Source organism: Zalophus californianus, chromosome 3, assembly GCF_009762305.2.
Source record: "Zalophus californianus isolate mZalCal1 chromosome 3, mZalCal1.pri.v2, whole genome shotgun sequence".
Taxonomy (NCBI): domain Eukaryota; kingdom Metazoa; phylum Chordata; class Mammalia; order Carnivora; family Otariidae; genus Zalophus; species Zalophus californianus.
The window spans coordinates 12645838-12672667 of NC_045597.1; the positions used below are offsets into that span (position 1 = coordinate 12645838).

Sequence of the window (26830 nt, forward strand, 5' to 3'; positions counted from 1 at the left end):
CAGGTTCTTTCAAACACCAAGGATTAGGGTGTAAGTGAGGTGCTTCGAGGGGAATCTCCGAAGGGCTGGGGAGTGGGGAGTTCAAGAGTATAGTTAGACCTCAGAGTTTGTTCTGCCTCAAGCGATGGAGCCGGACTTTTGTATTTGCACCCATCAGTTGATGATCGGCGCCTGTGGGGGTGGGGGGGGGTGCGGCAGGAGCTTGTGGAGGAAGAATAGCAACTCCCAGGGGCTTCAGGCTCTCTCAGTGGAGGGGGTGGCTCCAGTGCCCGAGGGCACCCCTGAGAGAGTTCTTGCAGAGGCTGGTAATGGGCATGCACAGAACTGGTAAAAGGAACCCAAGGGGGTCTGGGCAGGGCAACAGCTGTGTCTGCCGCAGTCGCTCTGCTCTCTTCCCCGCGCCTGCTTTGTGCTCTCGCTCTCTCTCTCTCTCTCTACCCCCTCTCCTCTCTGCAAACCAGCTTTCTCTGGCATCTACGTGGGTTCGGGCCACGTATGGCTACTGCTTTCTTTCACATACCTCCCGTGCAAGTGCCCGGAGGAGACTGATCGTCCCAGCCTCCCTGTTCCCTCTCCCCAAGAGAGAGAATTTCTTGGCTGTATTTGAACCAGGTGTCTCCACGTTAGTCCAACTAACTATGGTCATAGAGCCAGGGATGGTCCATAGGTCAAGCACTGAGTGCAGGGTTTTAACCTGTGTGTGTGTGTGTGTGTGTGTGTGTGTGTGTGTGTGTGTGTGTGTGAGAGAGAGAGAGAGAGAGAGAGAGAGAGAGAGAGAGATGTTGGGGTGGACAGAGGAACAAGTTCTCAGAAGAGCTCAGGATGGACATGGCCAACTCCACTTTGGATCCTCTGGTCTGGCCTCCTTCAACTACATACCCTAGATTTTCAGAAAGGAGATGTCAAAAACGTCCAGAGGAAAGAAATATATCTGACTGGAGGGCCAAAAGCTCTAAAAGTGTAGTTGGCATCAAGAGGGATGGGGGCTTAACAAAAGCAAAATTCTGAGCAAGCAATTATAAATGATGCTCTTTTTTGAGGGAGAGATGGGAAGATATCTTTTTCTTTTTAAGATTTTTATTTATTTATTTGACAGAGAGAGAGAGTGAGAGAGAGAACACACACAGCAGAAGCAGAAGGAGAAGCAGGCTTCCCGCTGAGCGGGGAGCCCGATGCAGGGCTTGATCCCAGGACCTTGGGATTATGACCTGAGCCAAAGGCAGATGCTTAACCAACTGAGCCACCCAGGCGCCCAAGAAATGGGAGGATATCTTAAGGAAGTAGGTGGTACATGGGTGATACCAACATGGACAGACTATAAGCAATTGTGCACAGGACAGAAGGATGTATATAGAGTCAAGTTGATGAAAGTTATAGAACTAAAATAAGGAATTTATTTAAATAAGGTAGAAGGAATTTAGAGAACAAAATATTCAGGAGCTTTAAAAAGTAGATCTAATTGAAATAAGAATAGCAAAGAGGTAACTCACTGCTTGAGACCGGGGTGTAAGGATAAATGGTCAGCATGAGAACATGGACCTTTTCAAGACAGGTTGAAGAGGAGAAAGCAAGTTTAAAACAGTGTAGCCAGTGGGATAATTGGTAAATATAGAATCATGCTTGTATCCATGCATTTGAAGAAAACGAGAGCCATCTGAGTGTTGAGTTTATGGGTAATTTTTTCTTCTTTTCCTCTCTATTTTGTAAACTATGAACTTCCATGGCTTATACAACAGGAATAAACTTGAGAGAAAAAAGTAGAACTACTTACTTTCAGTATTTCTTTTTTTTAATAAGAAATTTTTCAGATGGGGCACCTGGGTGGCTCAGTCGGTTGGGCATCTGCCTTTGGCTCAGGTCATGATCCCAGGGTCCTGGGATCAAGCCCCACATGGGGCTCCCTGCTCGGCGGGGGGCCTGCTTCTCCCTCTCCCTCTGCCTGCCACTCCCCCTGTTTATACTCTCAATCTCTCTGTCAAACAAATAAATAAGGTCTTAAAAAAATTTTTTTTTCAGTTGGAAAGGGCAGAGCATGGTCCTTAAGAGGGTACAAAGGCCTAGATAGAAGAGTTCAGGAAAGATCTAGACGCTTTAAATGAGTTTAAGATCCCAAGTCCAAGCAGATTATTCCCCAGAGTCCTACAAAAACTTTAAAATGACATCCCTGGACCCACCACTAGCAAATCACAAAAATTCAGGGCCGTGTCAGAAGGTGAAAGTGGGGTCAGTGAAAAGCAGGTGAAGAGGCAGAGGTTGCCTTCAATGAGGGCTGTTCAGGGAAGGCATCATTTGACCTTTGGGGAGCAGCTCTTTCTTTTTTTTAATTAACATATAATGTATTATTTGTTTCAGGGGTACAGGTCTGTGATTCATCAGTCTTACACAATTCTCAGCACTCACCATAGCACATACCCTCCCCAGTGTCCATCACCCAGCCACCCCATCCCCCCCACCCCCCTCCACTCCAGCAACCCTCCGTTTGTTAACTGAGATTAAAAGTCTCTTATGGTTTGTCTCCCTCTCTGGTTTCGTCTTGTTTCATTTTTCCCTCCCTTCCCCTATGATCCTCTGCCTTCTTTCTCAAATTTCTCATATCAGTGAGATCATATGATGCTTGTCTTTCTCTGATTGACTTATTTCACTCAGCATAATACCCTCTAGTTCCATCCACGTTGTTGCAAATGACAAGGTTTTATTTTTTGATGGCTGCATAATATTCCATTGAATATATATATACCACATCTTCTTTATCCATTCATCTGCTGATGGACATGTGGGCTCTTTCCATAGTTTGGCTATTGTGGACATTGCTGCTGTAAACATTGTAAACATTGGGGTGCACAGAGGCAGCTCTTTCTTGTGCCCACTGAGTTCAGGCAAGAGCAGGATGATCATCCCATGATGATGTTGTCACTGTGTCCTCCATGGATGGGAGGCTGGGCCAGGTCACAGTTCCTGAAGGAAAGTGGGTGGCCCCTCAGTGGACCACAAAGTTCCCCCACTGAACCTAAAACTGATCTAAAAATGCAAGCCCTCTCTTAGCTCTCATGAGTAATTATCCCACAGGTCATAAGTTCTCATATTACAAACAACCCAGGGTCACTTACACATAATCTATGTGTCAGGATAATTTACTGGGTGTTTCTTCTGACAGTCTCCCTGCACCCCCATTTCCCTAAGGTTAGCAGGACCTCTATGCTTCCCCCCCCACCATCTCTCCCAGTAACCCTGCACTCAGAGGAAGTTGGGGACTACTATGCCAAAAACAAAACTATGTAAAAGATGCTTTTCTTCCTGGCCTTATTTTCCTAAAACCAGAGCTCATTAGAGAACTAATGTTCTCTTTCTTTGAGGACACCAGTGGGGAGAGGACCCCCTCTGAGGCAAATGAAGAGCAGCCAGAGGGATTTCTTCTAGCCTATGGCCTTTGTCCCCTGCTGTCCCCACAGCAGGTATGATGAGGTTTAGGTGGGCCCAGGGTTCTTGGTCCCAAGGAAACAGGGACCTTCCAGATTAAAGAGACCCAGGTGGACTGAGACAATGAAGATCACCGACAGGGCACAAAACCCAGGAGAGTGGCCTTGCCTGTTCTTGGCACCACATAGAGCTTCTGACTTCTGTTGAATGTCAGGGAAGAGAGGAGAGAGACCGCAATAGCAATGAAAATCCACTTGTCCATTGTGGGGGTTGGAAGATTTAGTTTAATATAAAGAAAACAAAGAAATGGGTATTTATTTTGCATACCTTGGGTTTGTGAACTCAGCTGTACACCGGCTATGCTTACCAAGTGTGCTATCGTATAGTTGCTAGGGTTAGAAGTGACTGGAATTGACACAGGATTCTAAGTCGGGCACTATGTGCAAGTCTGGTTAGCTGCCTTGAAGCTCTTGGCAACTTGGTGGTGCTTGTGAACGCTTGCATAGCTGGGACTGCTCACATTTGGGAAGGATGCTATTTATCGGAGCGTTAACACTACTGTCCTAAGTAGGACATGGTCTCCAGTGGCTCTCATTCCTGCTTCATTTTATTAACTACTGTGAGTTTAGCATTATTGTTTTCAATTTAGTTTGTCATGGGTTCCATGATGACTAACTTCCATTCCAATCATCATTTAGCTTGATGCTCAAATGGCCCGGATTTGACCACTGGGAACTCCTGCAAGGTGGTCTGTCCATTCTTTTGCTATCTCACTTTCTTACTTAATGGTACAAGATGTTCAGGGGTCATTTTGTACTTTCCCTGCCCCAGTCCTGGAGTTAGCCATTTCTCCAAAGGGCCCTGGCTTCTTTTAGCAGAGAATGGTCAGTAGAAACCAAGATCTGGGCTCTACATGCGCTTGTTTTCCTGGTGGGTCATTGCTTCAAGACCCTTCCAGCAGAGAAAGTTAAGAAATGTGTGTGTGTGTTTATTTCTTTACAAAAAAATAAATTTTAAAAAATGTGTGTGTATGTGCTCGTGTGTGTATGTGAATGCCTATACCTATATGTATACAAGTAGGTCTATCTCTATCCATATAAAAGTATAAGTTCATATTGATACTTTCGGTTCCCAAAGCAACACCACAGTCTTCCCTCTGTCCATATTTATAATGCCCTTTTCCAAAAGTGAGAAACCCAGCTCTCATCCTCCTAAATACATCCTATTCATTTGCTCAGGTCTTGGATACACAGAAAGTAATTTCAGTTACTAACCAATATTACTGTGAGAAGTAAATCTACTCTCTAGAGTTAAATATTTCTTTAATAGGTTTTTTTAAGGTAAGATTTATAAACAATAAAACGTACACATCTTAAATGTATAATTCATTGGGTTTTAATGAATATATAAACCCAAGCAGTCCATACCTCTGTTGAGATAAGGACCATTTCTATCATTCTGGAAAGTTCTCTCATCCTCCTTTGCAGTTAATTTCCATACCCCACCAGAGGCAGCCACTGCTCTGATCCCATGCCCATAGATTAGTTTTGTCTGTTCTCTGACTTCATATAAGTCCGATCTTTCAGTATGGACCCTTTGGTTCTCACCTTCTCTTGCATAGCGTCGTGTATGTAGGACTGGCCCATGTTGTTCCATGAATCTGTGCTCTGGGCTCTTGTCACTGAGTAGGATTTCCCTGCGTAAATATGCCACATTTTGTTTATGCATTCTCCTACTGATGGACCAACTTTTGGATTGTTTCCATTTTTTTGGCTATTGTGTATAAAGCTGCTCTGAGCATTCTTATTTTTTTTTCTTTGTTTTGTTTTGTTTTTTGAGAGAGTGCAAGTGGAGGTGTTGGGGGCAGAGGGAGAGGGAGAAGAGAATCTCAGGCAGACTCTGCACCGAGCGTGGGGCCCAAAGCAGGACTTGATCCCATGGCCCTGAGATCATGACCTGAGCCAAAATCCGGAGCTGGACGCTTAACCGACTGAGCCACCTAGGCGTCCCATTTATGAACATTCTTACTAAAAAGGAGGAAAAAAATAGCTGTTGTATGGGACACTTTTTTTTCTGCTGCCCCCTCCTCTCAGCCCACCTCTTTCTACAGAGCTGCTCTGTGCAGGTATGACCTGACATCACCTCGCCTCAGCTGCCCTGCACACGTGGGACTACTCCAGCGTGCCCTGTGGCATTCATGCGGGTTGAGGGGTGACACGAGTGGAAAAACCTCTCCCTGATGTCTGTGGGTAGCCAGTTCTGAGGCACGTTCTACGTGGCTCCTCGGAAGGCTTAGTGGGACTGATCCCCCCAAGTGCCCATAGGGTTGACGATCATTGTACCGGCTCTTCTTCTCCCCAGCACTCTGCCCGGTCCCTCATTCCTGCTCCCTGGCATCAGACCCCAGCAAACTGCCCATACACTAGCTCTTGGCCCAGGCTATGCGTTTGGGAGGAGGGCTGCCCAGGATAGTAGCTTCAGCATGTTCTTTAGAAGCATGCAGGCGAAGGGCAGAGGTGAAAACTAAAAGCATGCAATGATAACTACATTGCGGTTCTCTCTAACTCAGAGATTGGCAAGTTTCTTCTCTCTCTCTCTCTCTCTCTCTCTCTCTCTCTCTCTCTCTCTCTCTCTCCATCTCTCTCTCTTATCATCTATAAGATGAGAAAGATGCATTTCAATTTCAGAAATGCTGAGACGTAAGAGATCATGCATCTTCTGTGCAAGCGTATGTGGTTGTCAGGTCGTCTCCTATGTGCCCACCTCACTCACGCTTGTGACTTTCCAGGGCAGAGACAGAGTCTGGTGTAAACGCAGAAAGACATAGCAGGTGCTCAGCAAACATTTGTGACTAAGAGAATGAGGGACAGCAAGAAAAAGGGAAGCTGAGGAAATTGAAGTCAGTTTTGGAAGAACTCTGAGAGGCAGAGACTTGGTAAAAGACCTGAAGAGGAGAGGAAATCAGATTGAAAGCCCAGGAGCCTGAATGACAAAATGAAGACGTGTGAGGAAAAGGGCCAGGACCGAGAAGTAGCTGGGGAGGAGGGCTTCCCTTGAAGCTGCTCCTTCATGGGAGGGTGATAGACAAGAGTCTAATAGCCTCAGCAGAAAATAATGCTGTTGCCGCCACCCCCTTCCCAGTATTTCAGAGAAAAACAGGCTCAAAGAGATTATTTTAATAAGCGTGCTTCCTAAATTAGCTTATAGCAACTTTTCTGCAATTTTTCTGGCTCTGGTTTTGTAATCCATGAAGCAAATTCTATATCTCAATTCCGGGTGACCCTACTTCCTAGATAACATACTCGGATTTCATAGATTAAGACGATTACCGTGGATTAATAGAATAATAACTAGATCAGGAATGTCATGCTAATTAGGGACAGAGCCGTTTGCAAATATGAAGAAACAGATATTAAGACATCCAGAGGGTGGCCCCAGCACATGTGCCTCAGTGTCTCTTTGGGGAGTTTTGTTTGCTCCCCAAGTTGGACCCCCGAGACAGCTGCAAATGCTTGTGTAAGAAACCAGAGAAGGCTTGTAGCTATGGAGAGTAATTTAGGAGAATGAGCAGCTCTCTCCTTCTCCTCATTAAGGACATTAGAGCTGGATTCACTTTAGGGGAGTTTAGACCGGGTAGAAAAATAGCCTAGCGTCTTCATCCCAGGCATAGGACAATGGCAGGGACTGCTGTTTACCGGGGTGAAAGAAATCTTCATTGGAGAACATTATACATTTAGCAGGTAAAGACTGAGTTGTTTCTGTGGCTGATGTTTTAAGTGGAGGCTTAACCTTCCTAGCCCCTCCAGAAAACTATGGATAATAGGCATTAGGCTTGTGTGCTTAGGTAGCGGACTAGTGGGGGACCAACCAGATTTACTGGTTCAGGAATCTCACCACGACTGATGTCCCCACAGTACAATGGGGGAGCCACGGGGGCTTTGAAGCAGAGGAGTGGTGTGATCCAACCTTTAGTAACTATCTGTTGAAAATAGATCAAGGGACCATGGGTGGAAGTGGGAAAACCAACCGAGAAGCCATGGCAGTCATTCAAGAGAGAAGTGATGGTATCTTTGAGCAGGGTGGGTATCATGGAAGTGGGAAGGAGGTGTCAGCTTCTGGATATATTTTGAGATGGATTTGCTGATAATCAGATGGAGGATGGGAGAGTAAGAATGAAGTCAAAGCTGCCTCTGGGGTTTTTGACTTGAACAACTGGGAAAATGACCCTGGCATTTACTGAGATGGGAAAGGCAGAGAGAGGCAGGTTTTGGAGGGGAAGCAATAGCTGTTTTAGACAAATTAAGTTTGAGATGCCTATTAGATATTATAGACGTTTAGGAAGCATTTGGATATGGTCCAGGCTCCAGAAAGAACTTTGTTGGAGAAAATACATTTGAGAGTCATCAATGCTGAATATTGATCTTACCAAAGATTACAATACAGCTATAATGGCAGGAAGGTGGGCGGAAAAAGTTTATGTGTGCATTGGGGAGGGGCATATGAGAAGCGGGATCTTCATCTTGTGTAGCAGGAACTCAGTGGTAGGTAGCTAATGGGAAAAATCAAGAAATAGCTGTATAAGCATCATAAGAAGCAATCATCCCTATTACTTCTGCTCAATATATCTCTAAATTTTTCTTCCTCATCTTTTTTAGGAGGGGCATTTTTAAAAAGATTTTATTTATTTATTTGAGACAGAGAGTGAGAGAGAGGGAACATAAGTAGGGGGAGAGGCAGAGGGAGAAGCAGACACCCCACTGAGCAGGGAGCCTGACACGGGGCTCGATCCCAGGACCACCGGGCCATGACCTGACCTGAAGGCAGACGCTTAACTGACCGAGCCACCCAGACACCCCTAGGAGGGATACTTTTAAGTGTTTATTTTTCTTTTAATTATTTTTCCTACCATATGGAGGCATTGAGCCCCTGTGATTTTTTTTAAAGTAATCTCTACACCCATTGTGGGACTTGAACTCACGACCCTGAGATCAGTGAGATGCTCTACTAACTGAGCCAGCCAGGCACCCTCCATTTTAAATTCCTTTTTAACAGCTTTCTCGAGATATGATTCACCAATTATACCATTCACCCATTTAAAATGTACAATTCAGTACCTTTTAATAGATTCACAGAGTTGTGCAGCCATCACTACAATCAATTTTACAATCCTATTATGCCAAAAAGAAACGCTGCACCCCTGAGCTGTCAACCCTCAACCCCCCATCCCTCTCCCCCAGCCGAGGCAATGAATAATCTACTTTATATCTCTATGGGCTGGCCTATTCTGAATGTTTCATAGAAGTGAAATCTGTCATTCAGTACTGGAAGTCAATTAGAAATGTTCCAAAATATCTTGGACTATGTTAACTGAGAGCAGGGCTGCCTGGAGAAATCAGCCAATATTCTAGGCAGCCTAATCAGAGTTTATCGGCAGGACCCCTTCACCCCATTGGAAATCATAATAAGGTGTAGAAAGCTTTTGAGGGGAATCTGCATTGCAGTGAACATTTTGGATTGGATTCCACAGCCTTATGAAATATTTCTATCCCCAACTCCTCTTTTATACTTAAACAAGTGAAAGGGATGTTTTTTAAATTGAATTTTACAGACTCAACAGTTGTGCTTTTGCTTTTAAAGCTCCATGGGTTACCTGTGACAACAAAACCTTTTTCCACACTGGCATTTGCCCAGGGAATTGAAACAGAATGCTGAACCTGTCCGCAACATATGTGGGTCTATCAGAGGATGTTCTCTGGATTTGTTCAAGAAGTGGCCATCATGTCCAGAATACCGTCTTCCTCGTAAAAATAGATAAAATTAGAAAGAGTTTTATTTTCCATGCTTAAACAACATTCAGATTTTAATCCTATTCATCCAAGGGGGTTTCTCTCAAGCTTTCAGAGCATAATTTATGGCAGTTTGCAAAGAAAAGCACCTCTTCAATAATTGAGGGCTTTTTATACGCATTTATTATGTGAATTAACTAACTACAGGAACTGAGAAATAGTCCCATTTACAATGCAAATATAACATTCATAGCAAAAAAAAAAAGAGGACAAAATTAAAACATTTCTTGATTAAAGTACTTTAAGAGAATAAAGCTGTCAAATATTTTTTGTGTTAAAAGAGATACAGTGAGGATGTAATTACACAAAGGACAACAGTATCTTGAATCGCAGCAAATAAAAGGAAAAGTATACAGAATATATTTTATTCTAAGGAAAATAGGAGGCTATTGTAAGGCTTTTAGTACATGAGTGACACAATTTCGTTTCCTGTGTGGAGAATCCATTGGAAGGGGCCAGAGCAGAAGCAGGGAGCCCAGATGGAAAAATTACGCCCGTTTGGAGAGATGCTTCTCAAGCTTCCACGTACATGCAAATCAGCAGGGGTTCTTGGCAAACTCCCAGGTGAATACGATGCTCCTGATCATGGGCCACACGTGAGTGGTAAGGTTCAGAGGAGGGCAGTAACAGCACTCATGGAGGAAATGGATGGATCCCCTAGGAATGTAGAGGACAGGTTTAGAGGACTAGCTGATTAATCAGGGCAAGGAGATGAAAGGGTCAAAGATGGGTCCCACGTTTTTGAGTGAGCGGTTCTGTGTGGTCTGATTTGTTGGTGTTAACAACACAGGAAGAGGGCCAAGTCTTTGGGGGCAGATCTTGACCTTGGACAACATACAAATGGAGATGGCAGGATTTACAAGTCTTGAGCTCAAAAGAGAGGGCTAGAGATATAAATTTGGGAGTCATCAGGAGAACTAAACGGTATAATGGACCCAAAGGAGCAAAGAGGGGTAAGGAGGAGGGGGTCTGGAGCCTCCAGTATTTAAAGGTTGGGGGAAGTAGAATGAGCCTGCTGGGAAGAGCAAGACAGAGAAACCTAAAAAGTGAGAGGAAACCAGGAATGTGTGATGCAGATGCCAACAGGAGAAAAATATTGCAAGAAGGCGGCATAGTCAACCATACTAGATGCTAACATGAAAAAATAAAAGACAGCAAATTACCCATGAGCTACAAGTGCCTGCCTAAGTCATTGGTGAATTTAGTGCAGTTTCTGCAGAGTGCTGGGGTTACACCAGATTGGAGGGATCTGAGAGGGGAGAATAAAGCAAGGAAATAGGATTGACTTTGAAGAAGTTTGTGGAGGGAAAGAGATAGTTAGGATGGTGGCTGGGGAGTACGTGGTATAGAGGGAAGCTTGTCTTTTATCTTTCAAAATAGAAAAGACATAAGGGTGTTTAAATGCTGATGGAAAAGACTGAGTAATAGACCAAAGATCCAGAAATAGGAGAGACTGAGAGGTAGCATAAGGTCCCTGAAAACAGAAGAGGGTTGGAGGAAATGGATTTAGATGCAAGGAGGGACATGTGCCATATTGTAGAAGAAGAGAGGATTGGGACCATTGGTAATAGGTTTGTAGACATGGAGGTGAGAGATATGAGACAGCTCTCATCCCATAGTCCTGTTCTTGGCAAAGTAGGAGAGAGGGTCATCTGCTAGGATCAATGGGGCAGAAGTAGGGTGCTGGGCTCTGAGGGGAGCAGAAAAGATGACCATCCAGAGCAGCACAGGTGGTCTCCAGGGAGTCCTGAGGGTCTGTATGAGACAGGTGATCTTACATCTACAGCTGGTCTGCCCCTCAGTGAGATTTGCCACAGGTGCTCAGCTTCCCAGGTGCAAGACCGAGAAGGTGGCTATTTGGTCCATCGAGGGTTGGCCATTTGCTGAGTGAATGTGTAAGAAAAGTCCAAAGAGAAGTAGAGTTTGGTTTAAGCTAGTGAAAAGAATGTTCTATAGGTGGGGTGCCTGGGTGGCTCAGTCGTTGGGCGTCTGCCTTTGGCTCGGGCCAGGATCCCAAGGTCCTGGGATCGAGCCCCGCATCAGGCTCCCTGCTCAGCAGGAAGCCTGCTTCTTCCTCTCCCACTCCCCCTGCTTGTGTTCCCTCTCTCGCTGTGTCTCTCTCTGTCTCTGTCTCTTAAAAAAAAAAAAAAAAAAAGAATGTTCTATAGGCTATAGTGTCTGGCACCCAGTAGATTTACAAGAATTATATTCATTATTACAGGAGACAAGAGACAATTCACAGCCTCCCCCTGGCCCTCCAACCCCTCCTGCGAGACCACCCTCACCTACCTTTTCCTCCCAAGATATTTGTCCAAAATATGGAGATGCTTTTGGAAGTATGATATTTATTTTATATGGTTATGTGTGTGTGTGTATATATATATATATGTTTGTATATAGTTATATATAGTTTATATAGTTTAGTCTTCCAGTTATTTTATGTGTCCCCACTTCTTTATTATCTAGGTGAGAATGTAGAGTCTCAGAAATTAAGTTCTTTGTTCTTTGTTCAGTTGTTCAGTTTACCACTGGAATAATGTTCTGTGTAGCTAATTCTGAGTTTCAACAAATGATACCACTTAAGGAAAGTAATCATCAGATGAGCCACAGTATATAATTTATTATAATCATAATAATTTTTTAAGATTCCTTATTGAGAAAATCACATTTTTCTAAATACAGTGGCACTCGAGGTCTTTTTTTTTTCCTTTAAAGTGGTTTATTACTGTTACTCATCTGTAAGGATTGCATTTAGTCTGCTAGCTGAAAATTAAAAGTTTCTGTGGAAGACGTAGATTTCAACATAAAGGTCACATTAGGAATGAGTAGTGACAAAATCAGAAACATGTTTCAGTATAAGGAATTAGGAAGTTGGGCAAATCATGTTGCTTCTTTTAAGAATCTCTAAAGTAAGGAAATTAGAAAATATGACTCCCAATAGAGTCTATGACTGTAGTATCCAAATGGTAGTCGCTACCCACATGTGGTTACTTAAATTTAAATTCATTAAATTAAATAAAAATTCAGCTCCTTTGTCACACTTGCCACATTTCAAGTGTTCAATAGCCATGAGCAGTTAGTGGTTACTCTACTGGACGGCATGGATATAGAACATTTCCGTCACTGCAGAAAGTTCTATTGGACAGTTCTGGTCTATAATTTCAGTCTTAGTACAATTGCAAAGAGGGAAGATGTTAAGATGCTCCTGTAAGTCATCATGTTGCAATTTTCCACTTAATCATAGTAGACAACATTTCTAGAATATACCTACATCTCACCAGGCCCAATGGATCAGGGGTGAACAAAGTAAGGTAAGGTGGATCTAGTGCAATGAAGTAATCTCCAGGTAATGGAGAGAACATACATTTCTAGACCCCTCTCACCTTCCTTCCCTCCCTGCCCTTCTTCCTTCCTTTCCCATATTTTTTTTTTCTTTAAAGATTTTATTTATTTGCTGGAGAGAGCACAAGTAGGGAGAGCAGAGGGAGAGGGAGAAGTAGACTCCCCGCTGAGCGGGAAACCCGACGTAGGGCTCGATCCCAGGACGCCGGGACCACGACCTGAGCCAAAGTCAGACACTTAACCGACTGAGCCACCCAGGCGCCGCTCCCATATTTTTTAGTAAGTGCCAAGACTTAAGTCAGCTATTGGGTATTCAAAGATAATTGAATCTGTCCATTTGATCAAGGAGAGAAATAAAGGATGACAATACAATGTATTTGGTAAAAAATATGATAGAACAATCTTTGGGGTTTTCTGGAAATCCATGGGAAGAGTACCTAACCCTAAATGAAGAGGCAAGGGAAATCTTTCCAAAAAGGGTGATACTTAAGGTTGGTGGAAAAGACATGTGTGAGTTAAAATGATTTCCAGGTGTGAATATTATGGCTTGCCATTAATTATGACCCTATTAAAATGCCACAATTGAAAGAAAGAGCAATTTGAGCAAAATAAATAATAGTTTTTGAAATAATTAGCATTACAAACTCTGTGGTATGCATAATTTGCAAATTATCTGTCAAAATGTGAGAATGGTTCTTTTCATCCATTCTGAAGGGTTACCTGCCTAACTCAGTCTTTTTAGTTGCTTCCTCCTTTGTATGGAAAGAACTATGAGCTAATTCTGCAAATGTGGTCCTATAGCCTCCCCCACTGTATTTCTCAAGACTTCCACCATTTCAATAAATGTTGCTCCTCAAATCTCTTAGTTTCTCAGACCAAAATCTTTGGAGTTATTCTTGCTTCTTCTACTTTTCTTACACTTCACATCTCTTCCTTCAGATCCTATTGATCTTTGCCTTCAAAATATATTCAGAGTTCTATCCCCTTTCCCTAGGCCCTGTAATACCTTTGTGGTCCAAACCACCATCACTTCCTGCCTAGAGAAGAGCAAGAAATTTCTCATGGTCTCTCTCTACGGTTGCCTTTTTACTATCAATTCTCCACTCAGCTGCCAGAGTAACACATTTAAAATTTGGCAGATCACATCATGCCGCTGTTCAAACTCTTCAAAGCTTCCCATTACAGAAAGATAAAGTTGAAAGTCCTCATCATGAGCCACAAGCCCCTACATGATCTGCCCCAAGCTCCTTCATCCCTTACCATTCTCTCTTGCTCACTGAGACTGCGCCAGCCACGCTGCTCCCCTTGCTACTTCGGGGATGATCCAAGCATGCTCCCTCTTCTTGGAACTGCTCAGGTTGGAAAGCCATATGGATCATTCCCTCGCTTCCTTCTGGTGACTGTCCAAATATCCCCAAACACAGAGGCCTTCCTTGTCTGTCCGATCAAAAATGGCTCACTCTGGGGGCGCCTGGCTGGCTCAGTCGGTAGAACATGTGACTCCTGATCTCAGCATTGTAAGTTTGAGCCCCATGTTGGGTGTGAAGATGACTTAAAAATAGAGTCTTTAAGGGGCGCCTGGGTCGCTCAGTTGCTTAAGCGTCTGCCTTCGGTTCAAGTCATGATCCCAGGGTCCTGGGATCGAGCCCCGGGTTGGGCTCGCCACTTGGTGGAGAGCCTGCTTCTCCCTCTCCCTCTGCCTGCCACTCTGCCTACTCGTGCTCTCTCTCTCTATCTCTTTGCCAAATAAATAAATAAATAATCTTTAAAAACAAAAGAGAATCTTTAAAATTGCTCACTGTGAAAAAAAATAAAATTTCTCACTGTGTACAACCATCTCCATGATCATTCTTTACCTTACTCTGCTTTGTTTTTCTTCAATGCACTTATCACCACTCGATGTGTTAGATATTTGTTTATTAGAATATAAACTCCACGAGAGCATAGATTTTGTTATGTTTACTGCAGTATCTCAGTCCCTTGATCAGAGTCTGACTGAGGCATGCACAGTTCATAACTGTTAATGAGTGAATGGAATTCACATTTCATCTATAATTATTTGACCGGCATAGACTGTGAGTTCCTAATGATATGATTACATATTATTTCCAGCCACTGGCTCACCACCTGGAAGATAAACTCACTATAAATGAAGTTCTTTAAATATACCTCCCTCATGAGGGGGGTGGGGGATGGCTTAGCCCGGTGATGGGTATTAAAGAGGGCACGTACTAAATGGAGCAGTGGGTGTTATACACAAACAATGAATCATGGAACACTACAGCAAAAACTAATGATGTAATGTATGGTGATTAACATAACAATAATAAATAAATAAACAAACAAACAAACAAACAAACAAAATACCTCCCTCACGTTGAAACTATGGGATCATAGACGCAAAATGAATCTTAAAAGGTATTCTGGCCTATAGCCATGCCTTCAGAGAAGACCACACTTAATACTTATTCTATTTTGAAAGGCCACCTGGAAAGGAGAATCTAGTGTTTTCTCTGTTTAACAACTTTAGTTCTAGGAGATTTTTTCGTAAGTCAAATCTAAATCCCATTTGCTTTTTATTCTAGGATTAGAAGAATTTTCATAAATAAAACCCGTCAGTTATATGTCAGTTATACCTCAGTTTTAAACAAAAACACTAGTCAGTATTTCTTTTTCTTTTTTTTTCCTCGCTTTTATTTCCTTTTTCGTAAGGAATCCATAATCATTGTAGAAAAAAAAAAAAAAAAAAGAAAGAAATTATCCATAACGTTCAAAGATAACCTATAGAAATAGCCTCTCATATTTACGTGTGTATACACATATATTAATAAATATTTTATTGACATATACAGAAAAAAGTACACAAATCAAAAACAGCTTGATAAATCAAAGTGTAACGACCAGTGTAACTACAACTCAGGTCAAGAAATAACCCTCTCCTTTTCCGTCTGAGCTGCCGACATGCCATCCAGACTGAGGAAGACCCGGAAACTTCGGGGCCACGTGAGCCACGGCCACGGCCGCATCGGCAAGCACCGGAAGCACCCAGGAGGCCGGGGTAATGCTGGTGGCATGCATCACCACAGGATCAACTTCGACAAATATCACCCAGGATACTTTGGAAAAGTTGGTATGAGACATTACCACTTAAAGAGGAACCAGAGCTTCTGCCCAACTGTCAACCTTGATAAACTGTGGACCTTGGTCAGTGAACAGACACGGGTAAATGCTGCCAAAAACAAGACTGGAGCTGCTCCTATCATTGATGTGGTGCGATCGGGCTACTACAAAGTTTTGGGAAAGGGAAAACTCCCAAAACAGCCTGTCATCGTGAAGGCCAAATTCTTCAGTAGAAGAGCAGAGGAGAAGATTAAGGGTGTCGGGGGCGCCTGCGTTCTAGTAGCTTGAAGCCACATTTGAGGGCGTTCATTAAATGCTAACAAGTGCTTTTCTCTTCTGGTCTGGGTGTAAATGCTTTAGCACCCCTACCTCCTTACCTGTACATCAGAAATCCACCTAACAGATTCTAGGAGTAAGGGTATGAGGGCCTGAGACCCTCTGCCAACTCCCCTCAGAAAGTGTGAAAGAGAGCACCAGCACTTAGAGGACTTGGCCCAATACCTAACTTGAACATTTTCATTTATAACATGAGAATGATAGCACATGTAGTTGAAAGGCCAGTTTGCATTGTATATTCTGAATTTACAATGAGGGGGGAGAACACACTTTTTAACTGTAGTACAGGGCGCCTGGGTGGCTCAGTTGGTTAAGCGACTGCCTTCGGCTCAGGTCATGATCCTGGAGTCCCGGGATCAAGTCCCACATCGGGCTCCCTGCTCAGCAGGGAGTCTGCTTCTCCCCTCTGACCCTCTTCCCTCTTGTGCTCTCTCTCTCATTCTCTCTCTCTCAAATAAAGAAAATCTTTAAAAAAAAAAAAAAAAGAAATAACCCTCTCATTCCCACAATTAATCATTATTCCTTTTATCCTCTCAAATTTAACCACTTTGGATGTCTAACACTGTAGATTAGTTTCATTTGTTTTTAAACTTCATTTAAGTGGAACCATATAGTAATCCATATGTGCAGTATTCTTTTATATCTGCCTTCTTTTATTCAACTTTATGTTTTGAGCTTCAGTATGTATACACACACACACCATTTCTCTTTAAGTCTATCTTCAGTTATGTTTTATCAGCTCTTAAACTCATTAAATTTTTTTAAAAGATTTTTTATTTATTTGACAGAGACATAGTGAGAGAGGGAACGCAGCAGGGGGAGTGGGAGAGGGAGAAGCAGGCTTCCTGCTGAGCAGGGAGCCCAATGTGGGGCTCAATCCCAGGACCCTGGGACCATGACCTGAGCCGAAGACAGACGCTTAATGACTGAGCCACCCAGTTGCCTCAAAACTCATTAAATTTTTAAGAATTTCAGTTATACATTTTATTCCTAGGATTTTCATTTGATTCTTTTTAATTTTTAAATTATCATTATTTTTTAGAGATAGAGAACACGTGCATGCAAGCAGGATGGGGAGTGGCAGAGGGAGAGGGAAAGAGAGAATCTTAAGCAGGCTCCATGCCCAGTACAGAGCCTGATGCAGGGTTCTATCTCATGACCTGAGCTGAAATCAAGAGTCAGATGCTTAACCGATTGAGCCATTTGATTCTTTTTTACAGTTTCCATTTTTATGGAAAATTCTCCATCTTGTCATTTAATTTCTTGTCATATTCATATTCAGTCATATTTATTTTAATGTTCCTTCTGATTACTTAGATATCTCCTATGATTATGTTTCTATTATATATTCTTTCTCTCAGTCTTCTGTCCTGTCTTGCTTTCTTGTATGTCTTGTTATATTGTGTATGTTCTATTTCACTATGCCTGGTTATTTTTCATTGAGCACCATACATTGCTTATTAAAAAAATGTACAGATGGTTTGAGACTCTAGATGATGGTATCTTCCTCCAGAAAGGATTAAAGTTTACTTCTGGCATAGCACAAAGCTAGGACAGATTGTCTTAGTCTAATTTATTGAGCTGATTTGAAGCTAGACTTATTCTTTGTGAGAGTTAGTCTATTTCTTTTTTTTAAGTAGGCTCCACATCCAGTGTGGAGCCCAATGTAGGGCTTCAACTCACAACCCTGAGATCAAAACCCAAGCTGAGATCAAGAGTGAGACACTTAACCGCCTGAGCCCAGGCACCCTGAGAATTAGTCTATTTCTGATTCACCTTCATTTTTAGGATGTAGTGCTTTGTGGTCCCAATTAAAAGTCTGGGTTGTTTGTCAGAACTTCTCTTCCTTAGCACTGAAGTCACAACTTTGCTTACCTGGCCCTATGGAAGTGCCAAACCTCTGTTTTGCTCTTTTGCCACTCAATTGTCTCTTTCAAATTAGCAATTGCCTCAGGGAGGAGAGCAGCCCCACATGCCAGGTCCACCTCTGGTGCCTTCCCTCTCTTCTGGATCTTGGCTCCACAGATTGCCTTGCTAACTCTCTGATAACTTCAAACACTTTTTAAAAAATTTATTAATTTGTCTTTAATTAATTCATCTACCTTTTCTAGTTATACTTAATGACATTGTTCTGAAATAATCTAGGCCAGAATTCAGCCATTGCCAGAAGCAGAATTTTACATATACTCTAATGAAAAACATTATTATCATACACATGCATTTCTATAACTTTTCTCACTTATCCTTATGTGAGCCATGAAAATCTTTAATAAGTATGTCAGTATTAATTCACACAATAGTTTTAAGATGGTACATAGAATTTATACCATTCTATACTCATAGAATCATAATCTTTTAGCCAAACGTTTATAATTGGACACTTCAACTGTTTTTATTTGTTCTTTGTTATAAACAGCAATATGATGCTCATCTTCATATTACCCTTCTAAGTAGTTGCACTTATTTCTTAAGTATAATATCTTGAAATAAAAATATAATAGAAAAAAGAAGGAATATTTTAAGGTTTTTGTTACATTACTAAAGGTCCCTCTAGGGAATTTATACCAACTTACGTTTCCACCAGCAGTGTGCAAGCACCAGTTCCCTTGTATTATTAAATGCTTTGTATTTTTTAAAAAAGATTTTATTTATTTATTTGACAGAGAGAGAAAGAGAGAGCACAAGCAGGGGGAGTGGCAGGCAGAGGTAGAGGGAGAAGCAGGCTCCCTGCTGAGCAGGGAGTCTGATGGGGTGCTCCATCCCAGAACCCTGGGATCATGACCTGAGCCGAAGGCAGATGCTTAACTGACTGAACCACCCAGGTGCCCCATTTTTAAGTACTTTCTAAATAATAGATTTTTAATTTTAAACTTACCAGTTTGTGACACGCATGAACAAATATTTATTATATGATTCTTCTACATTTCCACACCAGAAACACTCTTGGGATTACAAGGGAAAAATATAAACTTCGATCCTGACCTTAAGGAGCTCATGATTCTTCATAGGTATTTTTTTTTTAAGATTTTATTTTTAAGTAATCTCTATACCCAACGTGGAGCTTGAACTCACAACCTTGAGATCAAGAATTGCATGCTCCACCAACGGAGCCAGCCAGGCGCCCCTGTTCATGGGTATTCTTGGTATGACTCAGTTTTCATTGTGAAGGTAATGATCCCCAAGAGCCTGAACCCTCCCTATAGAAACTTGCTTCCTTGTACTCTCACCAGTTATATATGTATTTTGGACCCTGACTTATTTTTAATTACAATTATGTATTAAGGGCTTATTTACAATCCATAGTCCAGGATAGCTCCTTGGTCTCTTTCTGTCATCTCTCCATACCCAGGTCGTATGGCTGTACTTTATTTTTCCTCCTTTGTGTACTTCCCTAAACTTGCCCTGGTTGAACTCTATTCGGTGGTCCAACAACTCACCCAACCAAGGTCACTCATCTAGATCAGGGGTCAACAAACTACAGGGCAGGGCGCCAGTGTGCCTTACCAGCTGTGTTTATAAGCAAGGTTTCCTCTCTGCTCACTTGAATGCATATTGTCTGTAGCTACTTTGTTGATACAACAGTGAAGTTGAGTAGCTGTGATAGAGATCACCTGCTCCACAAACCTAAAATATTGATTCTCTGGCCCTCACAGGAAGTTTGCCAGTCTTTGATCCTTAACAACTCTATGAGATCCTGAACTTAATATGAAAGATTTCCCCAGTGCCAGAATAAGTACTTGTTCAGAACAAACCTCTAATTCCCCAACTCCAGTGGGCATAGGGCTCTGTCTTCTCAGTGTGACTTTATTTAGGGTATAGGCACCCATAAAAAACTGTCTTCTGTCCCTGGGATCATGACCTGAGCTGAAGGCAGGCGCTTAACCAACTGAGCCACCCAGGCATACCCTGTCCCAGGATACCGATGGGATGATTCTGTCCCTCCCACTGCTCTAGCCAGTCAGAATCCTCCCTGTGAATTCTAGCAGAACTATCATGAAGGATGCTCCCTTTCATCTGTGCTCTTAAGCCTTTGGGATGATGAAGGCCTAAGGCTGACATAATCATTCCTGCTCTCCTGTGGAAAGAGCCTGTCTGGCAGATAATGCAAGCAGGAGCCAATGAGCCCAAATATCAAGACACACACAGTCCTGATCACCTTCTTCGAATCCCCAAATTGAGTTGTCAGCAGCTACCTTCACCTTTTACAATTTTACTCTTTAAACTTGACGTGACTGGCTTCTAAATACTGGCTTTCCCAGTTAAGTGAGATAAATTACTCTTTTTGTTTAAGCTACTTTGAATTGGGTTTCTGTTGTGTGAAACCAACAGAGTCCAGACAAGTATAAGCCTGGATTATACTGGAACACAAGTTGTGAGAGAGAAAAATTGTCATGGGTGAGACAGAATGGAAGACAGTGGGAGTTCCTGGTTCCTAAAACCATGGTTCCCAAACTCTGTCTCAAGGTGCCCTGTGTACTGCAGAGAGTTCACAGAGGTAGCCCAGGATAGTTTACATTTTCTAGAAATACAGCAGTATTAAGCATCTGTCGGACACCATACTGACAGGTGGTCCACAGTTTCGACATTAGATCATGCTACATTCTTTTCAATGATGTCATATATCAGCAAAGCAACTGCTTATATTTTGGCAGCTGCTATGATAAAAAAATCAATGTGTAACAAGAATTGAAGAATTGAAGAAATATGTCCAATCTCATTCTAAGGTCTGAGAAGTTGTATGGTGTCCAACAGGAACATATGTCCCCTTAGCATATAACTGTAATTACTTAAGAATTAAATTAATAGATTATTTTCTTATTTTTTATTTAAAAAAATTTTTTAGAGTGAGGGAGAGAGAGAACATAAGCAGGGAGGGGAGAGGGAGAGAGAGAATCTTAAGCAAGCTCCACACTCAGCGTGGAGCTCAACTCTGGGCTTGATCTCATGACCCTGAGATAATGACCTGAGTTGAAATCAACAGTTGGATGCTTTGTTTTTTTTTAAAGATTTTATTTATTTATTTGACAGAGAGAGACACAGCGAGAGAGGGAACACAAGCAGGGGGAGTGGGAGAGGGAGAAGCAGACTCCCCACGGAGCAGGGAGCCCGATGCGGGGCTCGATCCCAGGGCCCTGGGACCATGACCTGAGCCGAAGGCAGAAGCTTAATGACTGAGCCACCCAGGCGCCCCAAGAGTTGGATGCTTAACTGAGCCACTCAGAGGCCCCAGATTACTTTCTAATTTACAGCATTATTTTTTCAAAGGGCTACTAAGTTATTACGAAGGAAATACTAAGTTCTTGTTCCTAGCTTCTTTTTTTTTCTTTTTAATTTTTTTATTGTTATGTTAATCACCATATATTACATCATTAGTTTTTGATGCAGCGTTCCATGATTCATTGTTTGTTCATAACACCCAGTGCTCCATGCAGAACGTGCCCTCCTCAATACCCAACACCAGGCTAACCCATCCCCCTACCCCCCTCCCCTCTAGAACCCTCAGTTTGTTTTTCAGAGTCCATCATCTCTCATGGTTCGTCCTTGTTCCTAGCTTCTTAGTTCATTGGAATATTAGGTATTTCTTTTGGCTCAGGTTTGCTATGAAAAATTACTGAGATACTAAGAGTGCTGGGAAGGAAAAAGTTTGGTATCTCTGCACTTAAGACCATCTCCAGGACCTCAAATCCTCACCAACAGGAGGTGGGCTGCTAAAACAGTGCACCCTCCAGAAGGGCCAGCCTCCACGTACTCCTCTCCAGCGTGGCCATGGAAGGCCACAGAACATGGAGAACGTACAGGAGAAAGTACAATCTCAGTGGCTGACCCAGGTCCTCCCCCAAGTGCTTCACTTTCTGGGAAGATAGCATGTGTATTATGGACTGATGATGACACCTGCTTATTTTTCTTTCCCTTTCTTTTCAGGTGAAAGTTTTAAGGTGGTTATCAAAAATTTTTTCCCATAGTAAACACAATAAGGGTGCTAACATTTACCATACAGATATATAGCAGATTGTTGACCTGTGAAAAGCTACATCCAGACTTGACAAAGAGGAATGCATATTATCCACAGCCTCCAGAGTAGGAATGGATGACTTAACTAGAAGGCACTTGAACTTGACTTGCTTTGGAGAAGCGATAAGTACATGGATGGTTAGGCATGGGCTGGCTGTATTACATTAGGGTGGGGGGCTGCCCACAAGAAATCATAAATGGAAAAAGAGAACATGTGTGTACACATAAGTGTGTGTGTGTTTGTGTATGTGTGCATGCACACATGCTGGACAGCCAAAGGGTGGAATGTACCGATCAGGCCAGGAGTCTCCTTTCCATCAGGCAACTGTCTCTTCCACATTGCACACTGTCCGGACTAGACTGTTCCATCCCTGTGTCTTCTTGCCCTCTGGTCACAAGAACGTACACACACAAATTTGAGTTCCTCCACTAGCTTTGGTTATGACATTGGCTAAGATGAACTTACTCTCTTCTCTCTGGGATGACAAAGACATGTAGAGAGACTCTTGACACCTCATCTAGGAAACCCACATGAGGATAAGGGTAAGCAGAGGCCAGCAGGGAAGACAGGCAGCGGGAGAGAAAGGCAGAGTTCCGATTTTATCACTGATTTATCCAAGCCTCGTCCAGGAAGCTTGGATTTCCATCGTGGAGCTAAAATTTCCCTTTTGTGGTTATGAAAGGTTGAACTAGGGTTCTGTCACTTGTTCAAAGAGCACTGACTAATAGTAATCACTGACATAGCTTCATAGGAAACGAAATAAAACTAGGCTGGAAAATCAAGGTATGAAACTACATGCTTATCTTTTTTTCAGGTGAATTCTTGATGATAGGGTTGTGTCAGGTCAGTATTTTCATAAGGATTCCGAGCATAGTTGGCTGTGTGCATTCTGGAACCAATGCCTACAACTCCCAGGCACATTTTACCTTTGGGTGGTTATACAATGTTCCTTAAGCACATAATTCCCTAGATCTCCTTGAAGTGAAAATTAAAATTGCTTTCTACAATCTGTCTTCCTTGTCAGAAAACAAGGCCAAGGGCTTTTAAGAAGGGGAGCTACAGTTCTGAGACTGGGATGGATGACATCACCCTTCTGGGGATGATTTCATTTATGCCCTTTCTGGACAAGTCTGAAAGCAAACCCAGCCTCAGGAGGGAGGGAAATCTACACACACGGCATTGATGAGTCTTTGTGTACTGAAGCCTTTATGACTGATTGGCAGGGTCAAGTGGCCACTGTTCAGAGGGTGACAAGCTCTGTTAATTGGCTTTTTGCCAGGCAAAATTGCACATGAGAATTTTTCTAGTGAGCCTGTTCTAACGCACCCTGCTAAACAGCCTAAACTTCCCTGGTGTGAGCCCCTAAAACATGCCAGAAACAGAGAACAAAAAGCCCTTCCTGTTGTGGGCTCAGCCCCAGACCATCCTGGTAAATTGCACCTCCAAGTGCAGTGATACTCAGGGCCGGAGGAGACACTGGAGAGAAAGAAAGACTTTATTAAAGTATAACCTTTTGGCTGAAATGAGTATTTATGACTTTTGAAGTACTCCCTGGAAAATATTCCGAACTCTTTTCTGGCAGATTCTGCCACGTATTTCAGATGATTTCTTCTAATTGGAAACGCTTTACCAAGGAAATACATGCTTCTGTTCCCTGCTTCTGCTCTGCGTTGTCCAGTGGTTGAAGATTAATGCTCTAGTTTCTATATGAGACGTTTAGGGACTACGCCCACGGAAATATGAAGCAATGCCTATTAGCATAAATGTGAAATGTGACGTGTGTAGAATGGTCCACAGGCCTTGGGAGAGGAGAAAGGAAGCTCTCACTCATGGAGCTGAGCCTGGAGGAACCAGATAAAGCAGGTGGCCAGAACCGCACGGACAGTGAAAGGGGTGTGTTAAGGGCTGATGGGTGCCCCACCCCCATTCCTATGTTGAAGTCTTACCCCTCAGTATTTCCGCATGTGACTGCAGTGTCAGACCGGGTCGTTAAAGAGGTGATTAAGTTAAAATGAAGTCATGAGGGTGAGCCCTAATCCAATATAGCAGGTGTCCTGATAAAAAGAAATCAGGGCACACACATGTACACACACACAGAAGACTGATGTGCAGACACAGGGAGAAAATGGCCATCTACAAGTCAAGGAGAGAAGCCTCAGCAGAATCTACCTTGTTGATACCTTGATCTCGGATGTCCAGCCTCCATCACTGTGAAGAAATACGTTTTTGTTAAGCCACCCGGCCCACGGGACTTTTTCACGGCAGCCCCATGAGACAAATGCAGGGTGTGGCCTCAAACTGACTTAGAGTCATGTTGCTGTAAGAGCTTGATCTCCCAGCTCCACGCCCACCGGATGAAACTTCCTTTGCACCAATGTTGCCGGATCTCTTCCCAGGGCTCTAGCATATATTTTCTTGCTGTCATGTCATCCAACTATGACTGGCCATGGCTCTTTATACCAATCTTAATAATCTGTCTTCCTCTTTTGTGTTTTCACCTGCTGAACGTGTGTAGAAATTTGTCAAGCCTTCTGTTAGGTACTTATCCAAGCTACTCATATTTCTTTCTTTAAAGTTCACCATCTAAGTCCCTTTCTTTAATCTGTAAATTTAAATTGCTAATGTGCCACTTGTCTAGCTGCTCTTTATAAAGTGGCATTTGGGGGTGTTTATCTTTTCAACTCAGAAGGAGAAGTGAAGGGACTGATTGTTGAATTCTTGTTTTCAGCTGCGCTCTTTGAGCTCTGCTGAGACTACTCACTGGCTTAGGGGGAGTCAATAACCAAGGGCTCTGTACTCTGAAGGGCTCTATATAGGGGCATGGAAATCTCCTTTGTGGTCCTGAATATGTGTCAGAGCACAATTCATTGCCCAATTGTTATCCTTAAGTCAACACAAAAGACAAAGAGGGCCAGGGGATGAAAATAATTCCATGGGTTAGTAAGTATCTCCATGGAGACCAGCAAATGCATAATCTCTATGGAGACCCTCAAAATCTCGCCTTCTGAAATTATAATAGTATATGATCTCTTGTAATTATATGTTGAGGGTGGAGAGGAAGTGACAAGAGGAAGAGGGTGAGAGGATAATCTTCTTCTTTCCTTAGCGGAAATTAGAGCTGTTGCAACTCTAAATTTAATCAATCGTGTTACAGTAAAATTCTGAAGTTAGGATTCTGGGAGATGGTTTCTCTAGGATGGGAGAAGAGGCACCTGAGGAGTGCCAGTATTTATGGACCCGACACTGAGCCAGATGTCTGAAATGTAGCTGGCATTCGAAAAATGTGTTAATGGTTGAATGGAGGCAATGAGCAATTGGGCAGGATCTCATCCTGGGCTCAGGCTGTGTCAATCATCTGCTCTGTTGAAACAAAGAGGGCTACTGCCCTGGGGATACTGGGTAATGTCTGTATATGACTGAGTGGGACCATGAACTCCTGTTTGCTTCTTTCTTCTCTTTCAAGGAGAATTGTGCTCAGTGGTATAAATACGGCCAAAGGAGGAAATGAAGTTCAGTCACAGTGAGGAGATAAACGGGGAAAATAATAGGGAAAAATGAATGGGGGAAAGAGACCAACTACTGAATGCAAGTCAGTGTTTCCAGATAAGTTGTATCCCATTATAATCTACATGTTCGTAGCTTCACTAGCTTCTGGATATGAAGTGGGATTCTGGTTACTTTTTACACAAGATTATTATGGTCCAAGGCCACCCCTCCCCCCCCATGGCTTATTTGTTGGAAATAAGCTCATGCAACGTGGGCCCCATGTGTTTCCAATGGCAATGCCTCCGATCAGTGCCCAAACATTTTTGTCCACTTGTCCTGTTTCTTGCTGCCCTGTTATTGCCCAACTGCTGACCCTGAGGAGTTTTAGCATGATGGTCTCTATTGGTTGATTAGACTGAAAAAAATCAATTCCAGGGATAGCCGCTGCTAAATCTTGGTGTACATACTTCCAGGTTTTTCTCTGGTTATGCATAACACATATAATGTTATGTAGACATGTAAATGATACATTTAAATATAACTTCATATATAGGAAGTAGTTTGAGATCAGGCTATACATTTGTACACTGTGTCTTCTTCCTTAACAATGTATAATGAAAATACTTTTCCATGTTACTAAATCTTGTAACACATCATTTTTAATGACTACATAGTACTCACTGTATAAATATACTATCATTTACTTAACAATCTGTTAAATTTTTAATCTGTTCCTAGTTTTCCCACAATTATAGCTATCCCTGCACTGCATCTTTTTGTATTCTTGAGCCCCTCTTAGTTCTAAACCTTAGGCCATGTTACTGCAAGGAGACCTTCTGGGTTGAAGATTATGAACATTTTAAAGATGCATGCTCTTGCTTGTTTTGCTGTTCATCTCTTTATGTACCCATTTATCAGGTACACAAAACTTACACAAGATGGTGAACTCTTAGGTATCAGGGTTCATGCTTTTCTTAACTTTGTATTTGCCACATTCTCTTCACAGTACTTGGGGGAGGCAGGGCTTCCCGACTCAGTGATACCATAAAGGTATCTGAAGGTATCCGGGACTTTGAGGAAAAACAGGCACGTTTCCAAAGGGAAAGTGGGGATTAATTTTAGCACCCCACTCCTCGACTGATCCAGAGCACCAGAGGGAACAGAAATTCTCAGGCTACAGTGACCCCTCAGAGTATAAACACCCCTTACGTCGCTGGAGGACTTTGAGAGTTTCCTCCAATTGTTTATGATCTCTGGGCCACTCGCGTTC

The 26830-nt window shown here is 42.6% G+C and overlaps 1 protein-coding gene across 1 annotated transcript; it reads left to right on the plus strand.

Annotated features, from left to right (window-relative positions):
* The first annotated feature begins 15549 nt into the window (after positions 1-15549).
* On the plus strand, positions 15550-16064 carry LOC118356828 (60S ribosomal protein L27a). Its single transcript, XM_035726739.1, has one exon. The coding sequence runs from the start codon at positions 15567-15569 to the stop codon at positions 16011-16013; it is 447 nt and encodes a 148-aa protein (XP_035582632.1). The 5' UTR covers positions 15550-15566; the 3' UTR covers positions 16014-16064.
* Positions 16065-26830: the final 10766 nt, after the last annotated feature.